The 16,328-nt window shown below is 39.4% G+C and overlaps 1 protein-coding gene across 1 annotated transcript; it reads right to left on the bottom strand.

Moving 5' to 3' along the window:
• Positions 1 to 5,825: 5,825 nt before the first annotated feature.
• BEX4 (brain expressed X-linked 4) lies at positions 5,826 to 7,353 on the bottom strand. The gene is made up of 3 exons (XM_022566472.2): positions 7,226 to 7,353; positions 6,750 to 6,827; positions 5,826 to 6,417 (listed from the first exon to the last, which is right to left on the bottom strand). Exon 3 carries the CDS (start codon positions 6,410 to 6,412, stop codon positions 6,050 to 6,052), a length of 363 nt encoding a protein of 120 aa, XP_022422180.1. The 5' UTR covers positions 6,413 to 6,417; positions 6,750 to 6,827; positions 7,226 to 7,353; the 3' UTR covers positions 5,826 to 6,049.
• Positions 7,354 to 16,328: the final 8,975 nt, after the last annotated feature.

A 16,328-nucleotide genomic window follows, 5' to 3' on the forward strand; every position in this document is an offset into this window, starting at 1 on the left:
ATGCTCAAAAGAGCCATCACTCTTGAAAAACTAATTAAAAATGAAATTATCAGCAAAGAAATAAATATAAAAAAGAACTTAATGTAAGTTTTAGAACTGCAAAATGCAATAACTAAATTTTAAAACTGACATGATGGATTCAATGGAAGTATGGAGATGACAGAGGAAGGAGACAGTTAATTTGAACACAAATCAATAGATATTGTCTAATTTAAACAGCACCCTAGATAAAATAGATAAACTCAATGGCCCTACAACTATTAAAAAAATCAAGTTCATAGTTTAAAACCATCCAGAAAGAAAACTCTAGGCCCAGATAGTTACACTGGCAAATTCTACCAAACATTTAAAGAAGAAAAAGCACGCATTGTACACACTCTCTTCCAGAAAATAGAATATGTGGTAGGTAGAATTATGATCCTACAAATATCCACACCCTAATCCCTGGAACCTATGAACATGTTTTGTTACATGGCAAAATGGACTTTGCTGATTTGATTAAGGGTTTGGACCTTGAGATGAAGAGATTGTCCTGGATTATCCATGTGAGCCCAATCTAATCCTTAAATGCAGAGAACATTTCCAATCTAGGTCAGAGAGATGAGATAGAAGGAGGAGGAGAAATTCAAAATGTAATAAGCACTTTACCAGCCATTGCTGGCTTTGAAGATGGAGAAAGAGGGTCATGAGCCAAAATATGTGGGTGACTTCTGGAAGCTGGGAATGACCTTTAGCTGACAGTCAGTAAGAAAACAGGGATCTCAGTCCTACAACCACAAGGAACTAAATTCTGCCAACAGTCTTTGTGAGAAAAGAAACAGATGTTCCCCTAGAGCCTCCAGAAAGGAATACAGCTCTGCTGACATCTTGATTTTTGGCAGGTGAGACTTATGACCTAGATAATCATCAGATAATATACTTGTATTGTTTAAGGCTCTAAGTTTGTGGTAATTTCTTATGACAGCAATTGAAAACTAATACAGAAAAGGAAGAAATACATTCCAACTCATTTTGCAATGTCAACATTACTCTGATACCAAAGCAGAGAAATATAGTACAAATAAAGAAAACTAAAACCAATATCCCACATATTACCAGATTAAATTTTTCAATATATAAAAAGAACAATCTACTGCAACCAAGTGGGGTTTATCCCGAGAATGAAAGGCTAATTCAATATTTGAAAATCAAGCAATGCAATCCATCACATTAAGAACCCAAAGAAGAAAAAACACATGAGCATAGCCATAGATGCAAAGAAGTCTTTTGACAAAATGTGATATCTATTAATGATGAAAACTCTTAGCAAACTATGAATAGAAGTCAACGTCCACAACCTGATAAAAGGCTTCTACAAAAAACCTTCAGCTAACATATTAAATGGTGAAGGACCGAATATTTTCTCTCAAGACTGGGAACAAGGCAAGAATATCCACTCTCAGCACTCTTATTCAACATCATAATGGAAGTCCTATCTGGTGCAACAAGGCAAGAAAAAGAAATAAAAGACATACAAATTGTAAAGTAAAGAAAAATTTTCCATATTTGTGGATGACATTATTGTCTATGAACAAAGTCCCAAGAAACATATATTGGAAAAGAAGAAATGAAACCAAAATAACTGGACATGCATAACTAAAAAAAATGGACTTCAAAACATACCTCACAACTTATAGAAAAATTAACTCAAAGTATAATATACTTAAATGTTAATTTTCATTGAAATATATCTAAATGTATTAAATATACATGTACAACACAATGTAAATCATAAAATGTAAATGTAAAGCATAAGAATCTGGAAGAAAATATAGGAGAATGTCTGTGTGATCTTGGTTTTGGCAATGAGTTTTCAGGTGTGACACCAAAAGAAAATATTTACAAGTATGACACCCATAACAGAAAAAAAATGATAAATTGGACATTATCAAAATGAAAACTTTTGCTCTGTGAAAGACACTGTTAAGAGAGTGAAAAGGCAAATCATGCTGGGAGAAAATATTTGCAGATTGCACATCTTATAAAATAATTATATCTCGAATATTTAAAGAACTCTTAAAACTCAGCAAAAGAAAACAAAAAATTCAATTAAAACATTGTCAAAATATCAAAATATGCTGTGTATCATTATTCACCAGAGAAATGAAAAGGAAAACCACAAGATAGTACTACACACTCTTTAGAATGGTTAAAATTTTTAAATATTGACAAAAATATCGTGACCATACTAAGTACTGCTGAGAATGAGGAGAAATTAGAACTCCAATACTCTACTGATAGAAATGTAAAATGGTGAAACCTCCTTGGAAATACAGTTTGGCAGTTTCTTAAAAATGAAACTTACAATTTCCATACAACATAGCCATTCCATTCCTAGGTATTTACCCAAGAAAATTAAAACATATGTCCACACGAAAATTTGTACGTGCATATTCATATCAGCTTTATTTGTAATAGCCAAAAATTGGAATGTACCTAAATGTCCATTAACAGATGAATGGATAAGCATTCACCGTACCATGTAATACCACTCACCAATAGAAAGGAATATGCTATTATTTCATGTAAAATCGTTATGTTTAATGAATGAAGCCAGACAAAAATAAAAGAGCATGTGCTCTATGATTCATTTTATATTTAAAAATACTATAAAATGAAAACTATAGTGACAAAAAACAGCTCAGAGGTTGAGTGGGGTTGGGGGTGTAAGGAGGGAGAGATTACACATGGGATGAAAGAGATTTGGGGAGATGATGGAAGTGTTTGCTAATTTGATTATGATCATGGTTTCATAGGCCTAAATATATGTAAAACAGATCAAATTGAATACTTTAGGTACTTCTAAAACTTTAATTGTACATTTAAAAAAAATTGAAGTATAGATGATTCACAATGTTGTGCAATTGTACCTTAATAAAGCTAAAATAGTTACTCACTTGTAGGTACTAACTGAAAAGGCTGAGAGTGATAACCTGTCTTGTTGTTTATTCTCATGATATTTGATTTACTTGTTTTTGCTTTTTTCATTGTAAGTTCATTTTTTTCCTTGCTGGTCTCTTTAAATACTCCCTCAGTGATATTTCCATTTTCTGTAATTTGAAGAAAACAGCATATGCTGCTGAAAGGTTGACCCTCCTCAGAGATCTCCCCGTTTTCTCCTTATTTACTAGACTTCTATCCCAATCCTTGCTTGAAAATCTGTAAAAACATACATATTTTCCTCAAGATACTAAAAATTTACCAACATGAAAGTATAAACAACTGATAGGGATGAATGTATTAGTTCCTTTTGTTGTTCCTGGTTGACTCACTTTTCTTTTGTTTTCATAAGAGATTCATTTTATTTCCTTGCAGGCTTCTTTAGGACACTCCCACTGACATCTCTCCATCATTACCTTAAAAAGTCAGATTGTACTGTTCACCAAGATCAGGAAAAACTGACTCTCCTATGGGATATATAAATTAATGGAAGCATTCATGTGATACTCAGTTCTCCTTCAATCACCTTCTGACTCGGCTCCCTGACTTTTACTTTTTTCCGGAAAGTTCTGGCCTCATTCCACCCTTACAGAAACATCCAGGAAAGGGCACTTCCTTCAGTTCGACTTTAAGCAATCATGTTTTGATTATGGTCCCTGAACTTTACTGCTTCTAGAAAATTCTGTACTCATCCCCTACCATAAGAGGAACTCCCAGGAGAGGGATGTTAATTTCTCTTTCCACAATCACATTGTGACCTTATTCCTTGAACTTTATCACTTCCAGAAAGTTCTGACTGCATCATCCCGCTCCCTCAGAAACACCAATGGGAAGGGATTTCAGTTCTTCAAAAAACCATACTCTGAACCAAAATATTGAACCTTACTTCTTCCAGAAAGTCTGTTCTCATCCCCCGCCATCCCCAAAAACCCTGGTGAGGCTGCCTTGCTTTCCTTCGACCAGTCAAGTTCTGATCTCATTCCCATATTTTTAAAAAATTGAGGCTGCTTTGGGAAATCTAGGATTGAGGTAGAAGGCACAGTATTGATTTTCTGAGGGACCAAAAAGCCATTTACGAACATCACTCCATCAGCTAGCCTTTATGAAGTGCCTATGAGTTCACCCGTGCATTTTTTTTTATCAGACTCTCCCTTCCTCTAGACAGAAAATGAAAGATCATTCCAGCCCCAAAATATTAACGGTCAGAGTCCTCCTTAAATATGTTTCTCAACTGAACATGCAGGGACTCTGATGACTAAAGTGTGAACATCAAATAAACAGTGATTTTGTATAAGTTGTGTAAGTTTGTCCATACACACCACTGGCAATAAGCACACACTGCAAAAATTTCCAAGTCATGTCTTGTGAAGGTACTGTGGTGAGGAGACAATCACCCTGAACTGGAAACTGTGGTCCCAGCTCTACTACTCACTGGCTGTGTGACCTTGGAAAAATCACTTTCCTACCAGTTTCCTCATCTGTGAAATGAAGTTTGGACTGATAAAATGACTTCGTTTTTTTACCCTGTGACCTACAGTTAGAAATACATCTTATAAGGTGACAATATTTCTTACATGTAAAACTAAAACAAGTTTCTCAAAATAATAATTCTTAACACTACTCATGGGTGATGAACTCTGATGTTTTTTGGTTTATTCTTTTTAAAAAATTGCTTGTGACCCACAAAACTGATTTCAAGAGTTGTAATAGGTGGCAATTCTCACTTTGAAGTACACTGGATTGAAGGAACTTTAAGATTTCTTTCTGCTCTATTCTAAAAATTAAAATGTCTACACTTTTCCAAAGTGTCTACATTGGAAACACTAAAAAGCAAAATATAGAACAACAGCCTCAGTCTTGCTGAGTTTGATCTTCCTCAGCTTGTTATCAGTTACAAAAGTCAAATATTCTCCACCTCCAGATGACAAAGTCCTATAGAAAATGTCCCAGATCAGACCCCCCCACCAAGATGTACAGCAGAGGGTAACCTTGGTACTTAGCATCTCTGAACTCCAGTACCCTCATCTGCCACTGTCCCTACCACTCTTATAATCAGTCTATTTTAGGGTCTTGTACTTTTTTAACGTTTTTGCTCATTGAATTCAGGAAGTATTCATCCTGTTATTCCACGTACTTTGTTTACACTTAATGACATGAAACACACATGTTCATGGAATATACATACACACAATGATACATACATATGTACACAGATATCCAACATACATACAAACAATAGTGGCCTCAGACTTCAGTGTACACTAGAATTACCTGGAGAGTTTACTAATAAATGGAAATTTTGGAATCCAACTCTGTGGGTCTGGAAGATAGGAGCCAGAGGTCCTACATTCTCAAAAAGCTCCCCCATCGGGCTTCCCTGGTGGCGCAGTGGTTGAGAGTCCGCCTGCCGATGTAGGGTACACGGGTCTGTGCCCCGTTCTGGGAAGATCCCACATGCCGTGGAGCGCCTGGGGCCATGAGCCATGGCCGCTGAGCCTGCGCGTCCAGAGCCTGTGCTCCAACAACGGGAGAGGCCACAGCAGTGAGAGGCCACAGCAGTGAAAGGCCTGCATACCGCAAAAAAAACAAAAAAAAGCTCCCCCATCAAGGTATTTTTATGCAGATGGTGGACTCACACTCCTTGAAAAACAGTACGACATACATTCTTTTTTTTTTTTTTTGACATACATTCTTAAAATATCAGATACTGAATTATGAATACGATCCTTTCTGGTTGGTTGAGGACAAGAAAAAATAGTCAAAGACAATTGAGATTTTGAGTCCAGGGATCTAGGAGAGAAAAGGTAACATTAACAAAAAATAAAGACTTGTGTGTCACAGGAAGATTGCTTTGTAAACTGCTTTATTAATTTCATATTATGAAAAGAATAATTTTCCTATAACTGGATGAAATTGCCCTGCTGACAGAAAGTTTCACAGAGACAAAGCAATATTCAATTAGAAACTGGTAAGTGGAAACACCAAAAGGTTTACAGAAAAAGTAAATCAGAAAAACTACAAGCATGTAGAGCAGAGGCCACATTACTGACCTCAGGGATAATCTTAGGATTCAAGGTATAAGGCAAAACTCATAATGATTGTCAGGTTCAGGAGTTTGGTAGCGCAAATGATGCCTCATTTGCTGCTTCTTAGTCTTTCTCCTGATTTCCATCATCTGCCCTACGTGCTTTTCTACATCATCCCCCATTTCATTGTGATCAATATGCCTGCTGGGTATGGCCCATCGAAAATTAGGGACAAGTCGTCTAATCCGTCCCAGCCTGACATTTCCTCCAGGCTTCTGGCCTCTACCCCCTCCTAAATCGCGTGATTCCTCTCCATTCTGCAAAGGGGCCTGGTCCCCGCCTTCCTTTTCCTGTTGGGTATTTTCCATATAGAGATTTTTTACTGCTTGTTCCTCTTTGGACGCCATTGCTCCTAGGAGACAAAAGAGAGAAGAGACTATTTTCTGGGTGGACTGATCAGCACCGAGGACAGAGGCCCTACTAAGCACCTCTCAAGACTTCCAGCCCCGGATGTAAAGGCTCTTCAAATTTTCGTTTTCCCACCTGAGAGGCTCCTTATGCCCTCTAGGGGGCCCCCAGTCCAAGCTCTCCCCCTCCCTCGCCCAAAACCCACCATTTGCCCTGCCTATCCATGCCCACGTCTCTGCAAGCACTAAAATGGAGGATAGGGTAGGGGGGAGTATTTGGGGGGTCTTAGGGCTATCCACACGTTCCCCCCACAGCCCAACTGTCCCCCGCACAGACCTGGGCCTATCCTCGCGGTCTCCTGCTCCTCCCGATTCTTGCTGCAAGTGCGCCGCCGCGACACTTCGACTCGCAGATCTGCAGAGAGTAAGGGTGGGGGAAGGGGGGCTGCTGCATCCTGACGCTCGGCCCCTTCTCAGCCCCGCATCTCCCACCCCCGGCCACCCCCACCCAGCGTCCGCCGCTCCCATCCTCAGCCGCCCCCGCGCCGACCACCATTTTCTACCCCGAGAAAAAAGGGGGCGGGGCGGGGGTGTCGGAAAAGCTCGCTGTGTTGCGAGAAGCAGGTAGTCGCCTCAGGGCCGCGCGGCCCGCCCCCAGAGAAGGCCTACCGTTTTCTGTGGCCAAACGCCAGGCAGCAGGGGGCATGGGGGCTGCGGTCTCCGCCCCGGGGCAACCGGATCCCCGGGGAGGGGTCCGCAGGCCGTGTCCGCTCGCCAACGCCACCTCTGGGGACCCCCCTCCGGGTCCCTTACCTGCTCCTCCCGCGCCTCTTACTTTTGGGGGCCGCCCCCGGCCCGCACTCCCGCAGGGACCGAGAAGGCAGCGAGCAACAGCTTGGTGTACCGTTAGAGCGCGGCGATCGCCAGTCGGCGCTGGCCGTTCACGTGGGGCCTCCGTCACCGCGGGACGCCACGCCCTTGCCACGCCCTCTCCTGCACTACGGGGTAGCGCCGAGCCGGCCTTGTGCACCTCCCCCTGCACCCCGTGTCACTTGTCCAAGCACCGGCCTGGGCCCCGAAGCTCTCCTTTTTTTGTGTGTTCCTGGGCCTTTCTCTAACGGCCGTAGAAGGACAGTATCTTCCCAGGGGGCCATTGGCCATTCCCACTGCTCTTCTGGGGACTTGCCTTTGCCCTCCTCTGCTCCCAGGATACACCCCTCCCCCTTCCAGGATTCAGGTGTAACATTTTAGGGGGTGCAAAACCCCTCTGTACTGAAGATAAATCGCACTTTAATGCAATATTCTAAAAAAACAAAATTAATGCAAGAATATCTATGATGAGCAAGGTGCCCCAAACACCCCACCCCCAAACTGTTGTCCTCCTTGTTACCAATACCCACTGTTTTCTCGTTTTCTCTATACGCAAATGCATGGTGGGGGCAACAGGAAGTGAATCAAGGAGATGGAGTTGTTTCTAATTATTCTTAACACTTTATTGTTTTGTTCCTGTTTTTGATTTAAAATTCCTTCTATTTATAGTTTACATTTATTTTTTGTTATGGAAAAATTTCAAACATGCAAAAATAGAATAGTATAATGAAAGGCAATGTACTCATCACCCAGTGTAAACAACAACTGAAAGTGTACTGGAACGACTCATGGCTGATCTTATTTCATCTATATCCTTACCCACTTCCCACCCTTAGAGATTATTTTTGAAGCAAATCGCAGACATAATATCACTTTGTGCATAAGTATTTCAAAGTGTGCATCTACAAGGACTCCTTTTTACTGACAATCATAATACCATTATCACACCTAACAATTAATCATCCATTAGTATCATTTAATGTCCAATCCGTGTTCAAATTCCCAATTCTGTTATAGTTTTTTTAACAGTTTGCCCGGACCAGGGTCCAAATAAAACCTGATGCCTACTGCTACTTTCAGGATACTCTCTTTGTCTTTGGTTTTGAGAATTTGACTGTAATGTGTCTTGGTGAGTGTATCCTGCTTTAAATTTGTTGAGCTTCTTGGATGTGTGTATTTGTGACAGTCCTTAAATTTTAAAAGTTTTACCCATCATTTCTTCAAATAATCTTTCTTCTTTCTCTCTTTCTCCTTTTTCGTTTTGCTCCTCAGACTGGGTAATTTCAATAGACTTATCTTAAAGTTCCCTGATTCTTTCTGCTGCCTGTCTACATCTGACGTTGAACCTTGCTACTGAATTTTTCATTTCAGCTACTGTACTTTTCAGCTCCAGAATTTCTATTGTTTTTTTTTATAATTTCTTCTTGTTTACTGATATCCCCTATTTGGCAAAACATCATTCACCTGGTTTATTTTAGTTCTTTTTCTTTACCATTTTGGTCATATTAAAGGCAGTTGATTTAAAGTCTTATATATATATATATATATATATATATATATATATATATAAATTTATTTATTTTTGGCTGCGTTGGGTCTTCGTTGCTGCGCACAGACTTTCTCTAGTTGGGGCAAGCAGGGGTTACTTTTTTTTTTTTTTAGGGGCTACTCTTGATTGAGGTGTGCAGGCTTCTCATTGCGGTGGCTTCTCTTGTGGTGGAGCACGGGCTCTAGGCACTTGGGCCTCAGTAGTTGTGGCATGCAGGGTCAGTAGTTGTGGCTCGTGGGCTCTAGAGCTCAGGCTCAGTAGTTGTGGTGCATGGGCTTAGTTGCTCCGCGGCATGTGGGATCTTCCCGGACCAGGGCTCGAACCCATGTCTCCTGCACTGGAAGGCAGATTCTTAACCACTGCACCACCAGGGAAGCCCTGATTTACAGTTTTGAGGGACAGTTTCTATTAATTTTTTTCCTGTGAATAAGCTGTACTTTGTTTGTGTGCCTCATAATTTTTTGTTATTGAAACTGGACATTTTGAATATTACTATGTGGTGACTCTGGAAATCATATTCTTCCCTCTCCCCAAGATTTGTTGTTGCTGGCTATTGGTTTGTGGTCGACTGTTTGTTTAGTGATTTTTTTTAAAACAATTTTTGTAAAGTCTGTATTCTTTATCGTGTGTGTCCATTAAAGTCTGTTGCCTAAGCTTAGTGGTCAGCTGATGTTTTGACAGTTACTTTAAATACCTGAAGTCAATAGAAGTTAAAGAAGAAGGAAAAAGAAGAAACATTCTCCCAGTCTTTGCAGATTGGTCCTTGCTGGGGAACTCATTCAGTCTTAGCCAGGCCATTTACAACTCTGCATTAGTCTTCACTTCCTACTTGCCTGAGTCTGAAGGACAGCCGAGGTGAAAGCTTTGGGTCTCTTCAGGCTTGTAAAGCACATGCCCACCTTTCCCTTTCATGCCATGTTCTCTCCTTTGGCAGCCATCTCATCTATACTTATATCTTCAATTGCTGTCCATCCACATATGATTCCTGCATTTCCCTCTCTAGCTCAGCCTCTGATCTAAATATCTTGCTGCATTCTTAACTTTCCCACTTGGGTGTACAAAGGTACTGAGAAATCAGGATGGCCCATCATGTTCCCTCCAGAAAGGATCCATTACATGTTGCTCATCCCAGTTAATATCACTACCTGTCACACAGATAATCAGGTGAAACATCTGAGAATCACACTAACACCTCCCTCTATACCCCCAACCCAACTCTCAAATCTTTCATTAGTTCATCTGTTTGTTCATTCATGCATATATTCACTCATCTAGTAGAAAGAGGAATATTGATGGCTCAAGGGAAAATGGGGATAATCACACAATCAGAGTCCTGGAGTAGGTGATCCATTGCAAGGAGAAGGACTACCATAGGAAGATTTGTCACTGCAGGGAAAGTAGTGAGCATAGGTGTTGAGGCAGGTAAATTGGTATGTTTGGTGCTGGGGGACATATAGACAATCTCTTCTGTGATAGCATTTATTTTTCCAAAGAAGCAAGAAGCCAAAAGAGCAGTTGAGAATGTTGAGGTGTGAGAGAGTGTTGAAGGTTTGTGCACAGAATAGATGTTGTGCCCCAGTGGTCTCAGATATTGAAAAAGTATACTGACTATGGAAATGTGGTAAAGTTGCCTGCTAGGCCTGAGTTTTTTCCCCATATCTTACAATAGCTTTCTTTCTGCTTTGTCTCTCACAGCTCTCCCCACTTTTCCCACCAGGCTCCCACACTGGTTTTTGTCTTTTTCTGGAACAAGTCATACTCACTCCCACTTCAGAGTGTGCTGTTCCTTAGGCTAGTATCAAAGGTTCTTCACACACACACACTCAGCTCATTCTTATCATCCAAGTCTCAGCTGAAAAGTCACGTCCATAGCATGGCCTTCTCTAGTGACAAAGCATGGCACAGCTCCAGGGATCATCATGTACGGTGTAGTCAAAGTAAGTGATGGTCTTTGAAGTTGTCAGACTGGGTGGCCCTGGAAATCCTTGACTGCCTTCTCCATAAATATTATTTTTGATCCCATTTCTCTTTTTTATTTTCTTCATGGCATTCTTCACTCACTGAAATTACATTAGTTATTTTTTTATTTTATGTGTATCCAAAAGAGAATGTAAACCCCATAAGGGGAAGGGCCTTTCCTGTCTTAAGGACTCAGTAAACAAGTGCTGCATGTCTCAATTGTTACCTACCAGATACACCAAAACAGAAACATAATTAAAGTTGAATGGCAAAACCAACTGACATTGGAATCAGAGATCACAGTATGAAAAATATTTAAAGAAATCTTGGACATTTGCTATCCAGCAGTTCTCAAACTATAGTGAACATCAGAATCTACCAGAGAAATTGTTCAAAATACAGATTCCTGAACCTCAAACTCCAGGGAAAGGTCTAGAGTAAGGTCTTAAAAGTTGCAATTTTAACAAGAGCCCAGATGATTCTTATAAAAGTGGCCTGTGCTTCATGTTTAGACCAACAAATACCTTTTAAAATGCTGTTTTTCTCATTCTCAGACATAAATTGTAGCAATATTTTCTTAGGTCAGTCTCCCCAGGCAAAAGAAATAAAAGCAAAAATAAACAAATGGGACCTAATCAAACATAAACTTTTGCACAGCAAAGGAAACCATAAACAAAACAAAAAGACAACCTACAGACTGGGAGAAAATATTTGCAAATGATGCAACCAACAAGGGATTAATTTCCAAAATATGCTAACAGCTCATACAACTCAATATCAAAACAAACAGCCCAATCAAAAAATGGGTAGAAGACCTAAATAGACATTTCTCTAAAGAAGACATACAGATGGCCAACAGGCACATGAAAAAATGTTCAATATTGCTAATCATTAGAGAAATGCAAATCAAAACTACAACGAGGTATCACCTCACACTGGTTAGAATGGCCATAATCAAAAAGTCTACAAATAATAAATGCTGGAGAGGGTGTAGAGAAAAGGGAGCCCTCCTACACTGTTGGTAGGAATGTAAATTGGTGCAGCCACTATGGAGGTTCCTTAAAAAACTAAAAATAGAGTTATCATATGATCCAGCAATCCCACTCTTGGATATATATCCGGAAAAGACGAAAACTCTAATTCAAAAAGATACATGAACTCGAATGTTCATAGCAGCACTATTTACAACAGTCAAGACATGGAAGCAACCTAAATGCCCATCAACAGATGAATGGATAAAGAAGATGTGATATATATGTGTGTGTGTGTGTGTGTGTATATATATATATATATATATATATATATATATATAATGGAATATTACTCAACCATAAAACGAATGAAATAATGCCATTTGCAGCAACATGGATGGACCTAGAGATTATCATACTAAGTGAAGTAAGTCAGACAAAGACATATATTGTGTGATATCACTTACATGTGGAATCTAAAAAATAGTACAAATGAACTTATTTACAAAACAGAAACAGACTCATAGACATAGAAGACAAACTTATGGTTACCAAAGGGGAAAGTGGGGGAAGGGATAAATTGGGAGTATAGGATTAAAAGATGCAAACTACCATATATAAAATAGGTAAACAACAAGGATGTACTGTATAGCACAGGAAACTGTATTCAATATCTTGTAATAAACTATAATGGAAAAGAATCTGAAAAAGAATTTATATATATGTACATATATAATGGAATCACTTTGCTGTACACCTGAAACTAACACAATATTGTAAATCAACCATACTTCAATTTTAAAAATGGTGTTTTCCTAGGGGAAATTGCTTCTATACCATTAGTCTGTTACCTATTATGCAGAGTTCTATATCTTCAGTTTGACTGCTGGTGTAATTACTGGGAAGCACAGTGTTCATCTAGGACCTCAGATTGCTTTTCCAGATGGGATCTCATTTAACTCTTGGTAAACAAACTATCAGGGTCCACTGCACCCAATTTTTGTTTTTGAGCTTTTCTTTGAGCATTTCTAAGTATTTTTAAGGATTGCTATTTTATGTTTTCTATTCTTTCTTAGAAATCTTCCTAAGAATGAGGAGACTATTATCTCTTATTTTTAAATAGAGATAATAATAATAGAGATGGTGTGTGCATTCTACCTTGCACACACCACGTGGGACAGTTGGGCCCTTTTGTAAAATTAACATATAGGATCTTATTGACCTTATTTTTTCTATATCTTGAGACATTTTGCTATTCATCATCCTAAGAATTATTTTATTATTAGCTAATTATTCCCAGGTATACTAAAAAGACTAAAAAAATTGAGATAATGCAAGAATGATGGACTAGCTTACATTAAGAATGACGCAATACTGAAACAAGTCATATCACATCACCATTTAGTTTTTTACTGCATTGTCCAAAGTATTACACTATCTTTCAAGAAGGTATAAAAGAAGTCAAAAGACTCCATCTTTGCATTTATTTAATCCAGCTTTCACTGAACACAGGTGAGATTTTTTTTCCATTTTCTTCCCATACAGACGGAAATTGAGAGAGGAATTCATTTTATGGTTATTAAATCAGAAGATGTAAGTACAGTGACAGCAGTATCAAACTGTGAGTCTTCAAATGACAGTATCTTAGATGAACTTTCTCAAACTCAAAAATCAACCAGTGAATAATGTACTTCTAAGGACCAAAATGATAAATGGTGTTCTCAATCAGTTTGACACTAGTCATTCAATATGTTGTGACAAGAACTAGAAATGCCGTGTTTTGCTCAAAGGACATGGGGAAACTTTCTGTCATCTTTATGATATCATATATTTAATATATGTCCAACATTTAATCAGTAAGTTTCTAAGTAGACAAATGCTGAAATCAGGCAACTAGAAGGAAATAGATCATGTATAAGTGGAAAAAAGTCATTGGATTCATCATTCTAATTGGTGTTCATCAATCTAAAAATGAAAATGTTTTGCAACTATGGAGCAAGACAATGGCTGTCTTCCCTTAAATGAAATTATGAGCTGTCAAAGTTTTGAAAAATTTTGTTTTGATGATTTAAGTACAAGATGAACCAGAGTGGTGGTAAGACAGAATTTATTGGGGATGTAAGTGAGATAGAAGTGAAGAATCGGTATCTACAAGATGTATATATTCCAGATTCAGGCATGAGAGTTGATGAGTAAGTTACATTCACAGGATGATGGCTATTTGTGTATACCTATATTCAAAGCCAGGAAAGTGAGGAATAAAATTTGGGTTTGATATGTTTAAATTCTTGTTAAATGTTCTGATTTAGTTGTCCTCTGTTATCCCTTTTTTTTTCACTCCTGTAAATTATTCATAAATTGACTTAATACACAAAACATCAAATGAGTATTTTGTATCCAGAAGGTGATGATGATTTTGCCTTGGTATTCTTTTTTTTAATATATTTATTTATTTGGCTGCTCCAGGTTTTAGTTGTGGCATACGGGATCTAGTTCCCTGACGAGGGATCAAACCTGGGCCTCCTGCACTGGGAGCACAGAGTCTTAACCGCTGGACCACCAGGGAAGTCCCTTGTCCTGGTATTCTGAGTGGTAACATTCCTGAGTGGCTAGGAGAACTCAATATTTTTATCTTGTTTAATCAGTGCGGCTGGTGGGAGTGACCTCTCCAAAGTGCCTTTATGATGGGAACCCCTGACTCTCATTTCAGTGTTCTACTTAGCCAAGTCAATAACACACTGTGTGCTTCCTTATCAGCTTCTGTGCCTCAAGATCAAAGTTCACAAACTTTTCTGATGCTAAATCTAGAAGTCAAAATAAGACAACTGGAGAGCTTATGAAATAGAGGGGTGGGGGAGATTTTCTTCTCCTATCCTAGACTCGACTGGAGATCCTTCAATTAAATGGAAATGATATAATGACATTCCTTTTTTTAAATTTATTAAATTTGTTTTTTTTGGCTGTGTTGGGTCTTTGTTTCTGAGCACGGGCTTTCTCTAGTTGCAGCGAACTGGGGCTACTCTTCATTGCGGTGCACAGGTTTCTCATTGCAGTGGCTTCTCTTGTTGCAGAGCACGGGCTCTAGGCGCACGGACTTCAGTAGTTGTGGCACTCGGGCTCAGCAGTTGTGGCTCACGGGCTCTAGAGCGCAGGCTCAGTAGCTGTGGCAAACGGGCTTAGTTGCTCCGTGACATGTGGGATCTTCCCGGACCAGGGATTGAACCCATGTACGCTGCATTGGCAGGCGGATTCTTAACCACTGTGCCACCAGGAAAGTCCCTATAATAACATTCTTTCTCCAGGACTCCATCAGGCAGCCAATTCTAACATAAAAAATTGGCACAGAAACTCACGTGGGCAGGTAATGAATTTGTATGCATATCCCTTTATTGTTACATTTTCAAGTATTCCCTCTAGTAGTCAAGCTTTTCAGTTCATGTCCAGGACACCTCTTTTAAGAAGGGAAGAGTCAAAGTGGGAAGCAAATTGGCATCTCCTGAAGTGCCCCACTAGGTGCCCAACACTGGTGGTTTAAAAATGAGGAAGGCTGAGGGTCAGAGCAGTTAAATATCATTCCTAGGCCCCACAGTTAGTAAAAGGCTGAGGAGATCTTCTCACCAAGGGTTGTCTGAATCTAGTGACCATAGTCTCGCCACTCTCCCACTTGGACTTCTCTTTTAGATGGTAGCCTTGCAAGGATGAGGAATGATTGAGCTTATGCTTTTTTGGGTAGGGGAATCCGTGCTGAGTGGTACAGGTTACCAGGGGATTTATCGTCCTCCAGTTGAAGATTTCTGATAGATACACAGGATTAGAGCTCATGTAAGAAGTCTGGAATGAAATGTGAATTGGAGCCTGCGTACCTTGATCCCATTAGGTGCCTAACACATGCATGGTGGCCATGTTCTACTTTACTCTTTCTGAGTCTCATTACTCTCTCTGCAAACTGAAGTTGCTGGACTAGGTAACTGCTAAGGTCCCTTTCTGCTCTGTCTTCATAAGGGCTAAAGATGGCCACTTAATAGTTTTTGGATGCCGCAAAGTGAGTCAGAGTTCCTCATCAACTGCCCCATCCCTCCTTGTAGGCTGCACTTCAGCCATATCAGACTGTCTCCTGGCTGTGTACCCCAAGCACATTGGGTACATTTCCTCTTCCATGCCCTGTGCATAGCCAGGAATGTCCATATATGTATTCCACTTCCTCTCACAATCCTACTCTTCCTGTACGATTTAGCTCAAAGCCCATCTCCTTCTCTGATGATTTTGACTGGCATTGCCTGGCACACAATATTTTCTCAAGAAGGGCATGACAAAAGAATGAGGCCATTAACCAGTGAAGGTTTAATATTCTTAATGCATAAAAAACAATAAATATCAGAAAAGGTGGTTAATTATATCAGTAATTAGGGAAATGGAGGTGAAAACAACAGAAAGCAATATTTCAGAGTCATCAGTTGAGGAAGACTTATTTTAAAATTCTCTAAATACCAAAGTTCTGGTTTGTTTTTGGTTTTATTTTTTTGTTAGGAGTATGGTGTATAAATTGAGAATTTTCACCCACTGCTGG

This window comes from Delphinapterus leucas, chromosome X (genome assembly GCF_059928025.1).
Source record: "Delphinapterus leucas isolate spDelLeu-1000000601 "Yukka" chromosome X, BTC_Dleu_Yukka2, whole genome shotgun sequence".
Taxonomy (NCBI): domain Eukaryota; kingdom Metazoa; phylum Chordata; class Mammalia; order Artiodactyla; family Monodontidae; genus Delphinapterus; species Delphinapterus leucas.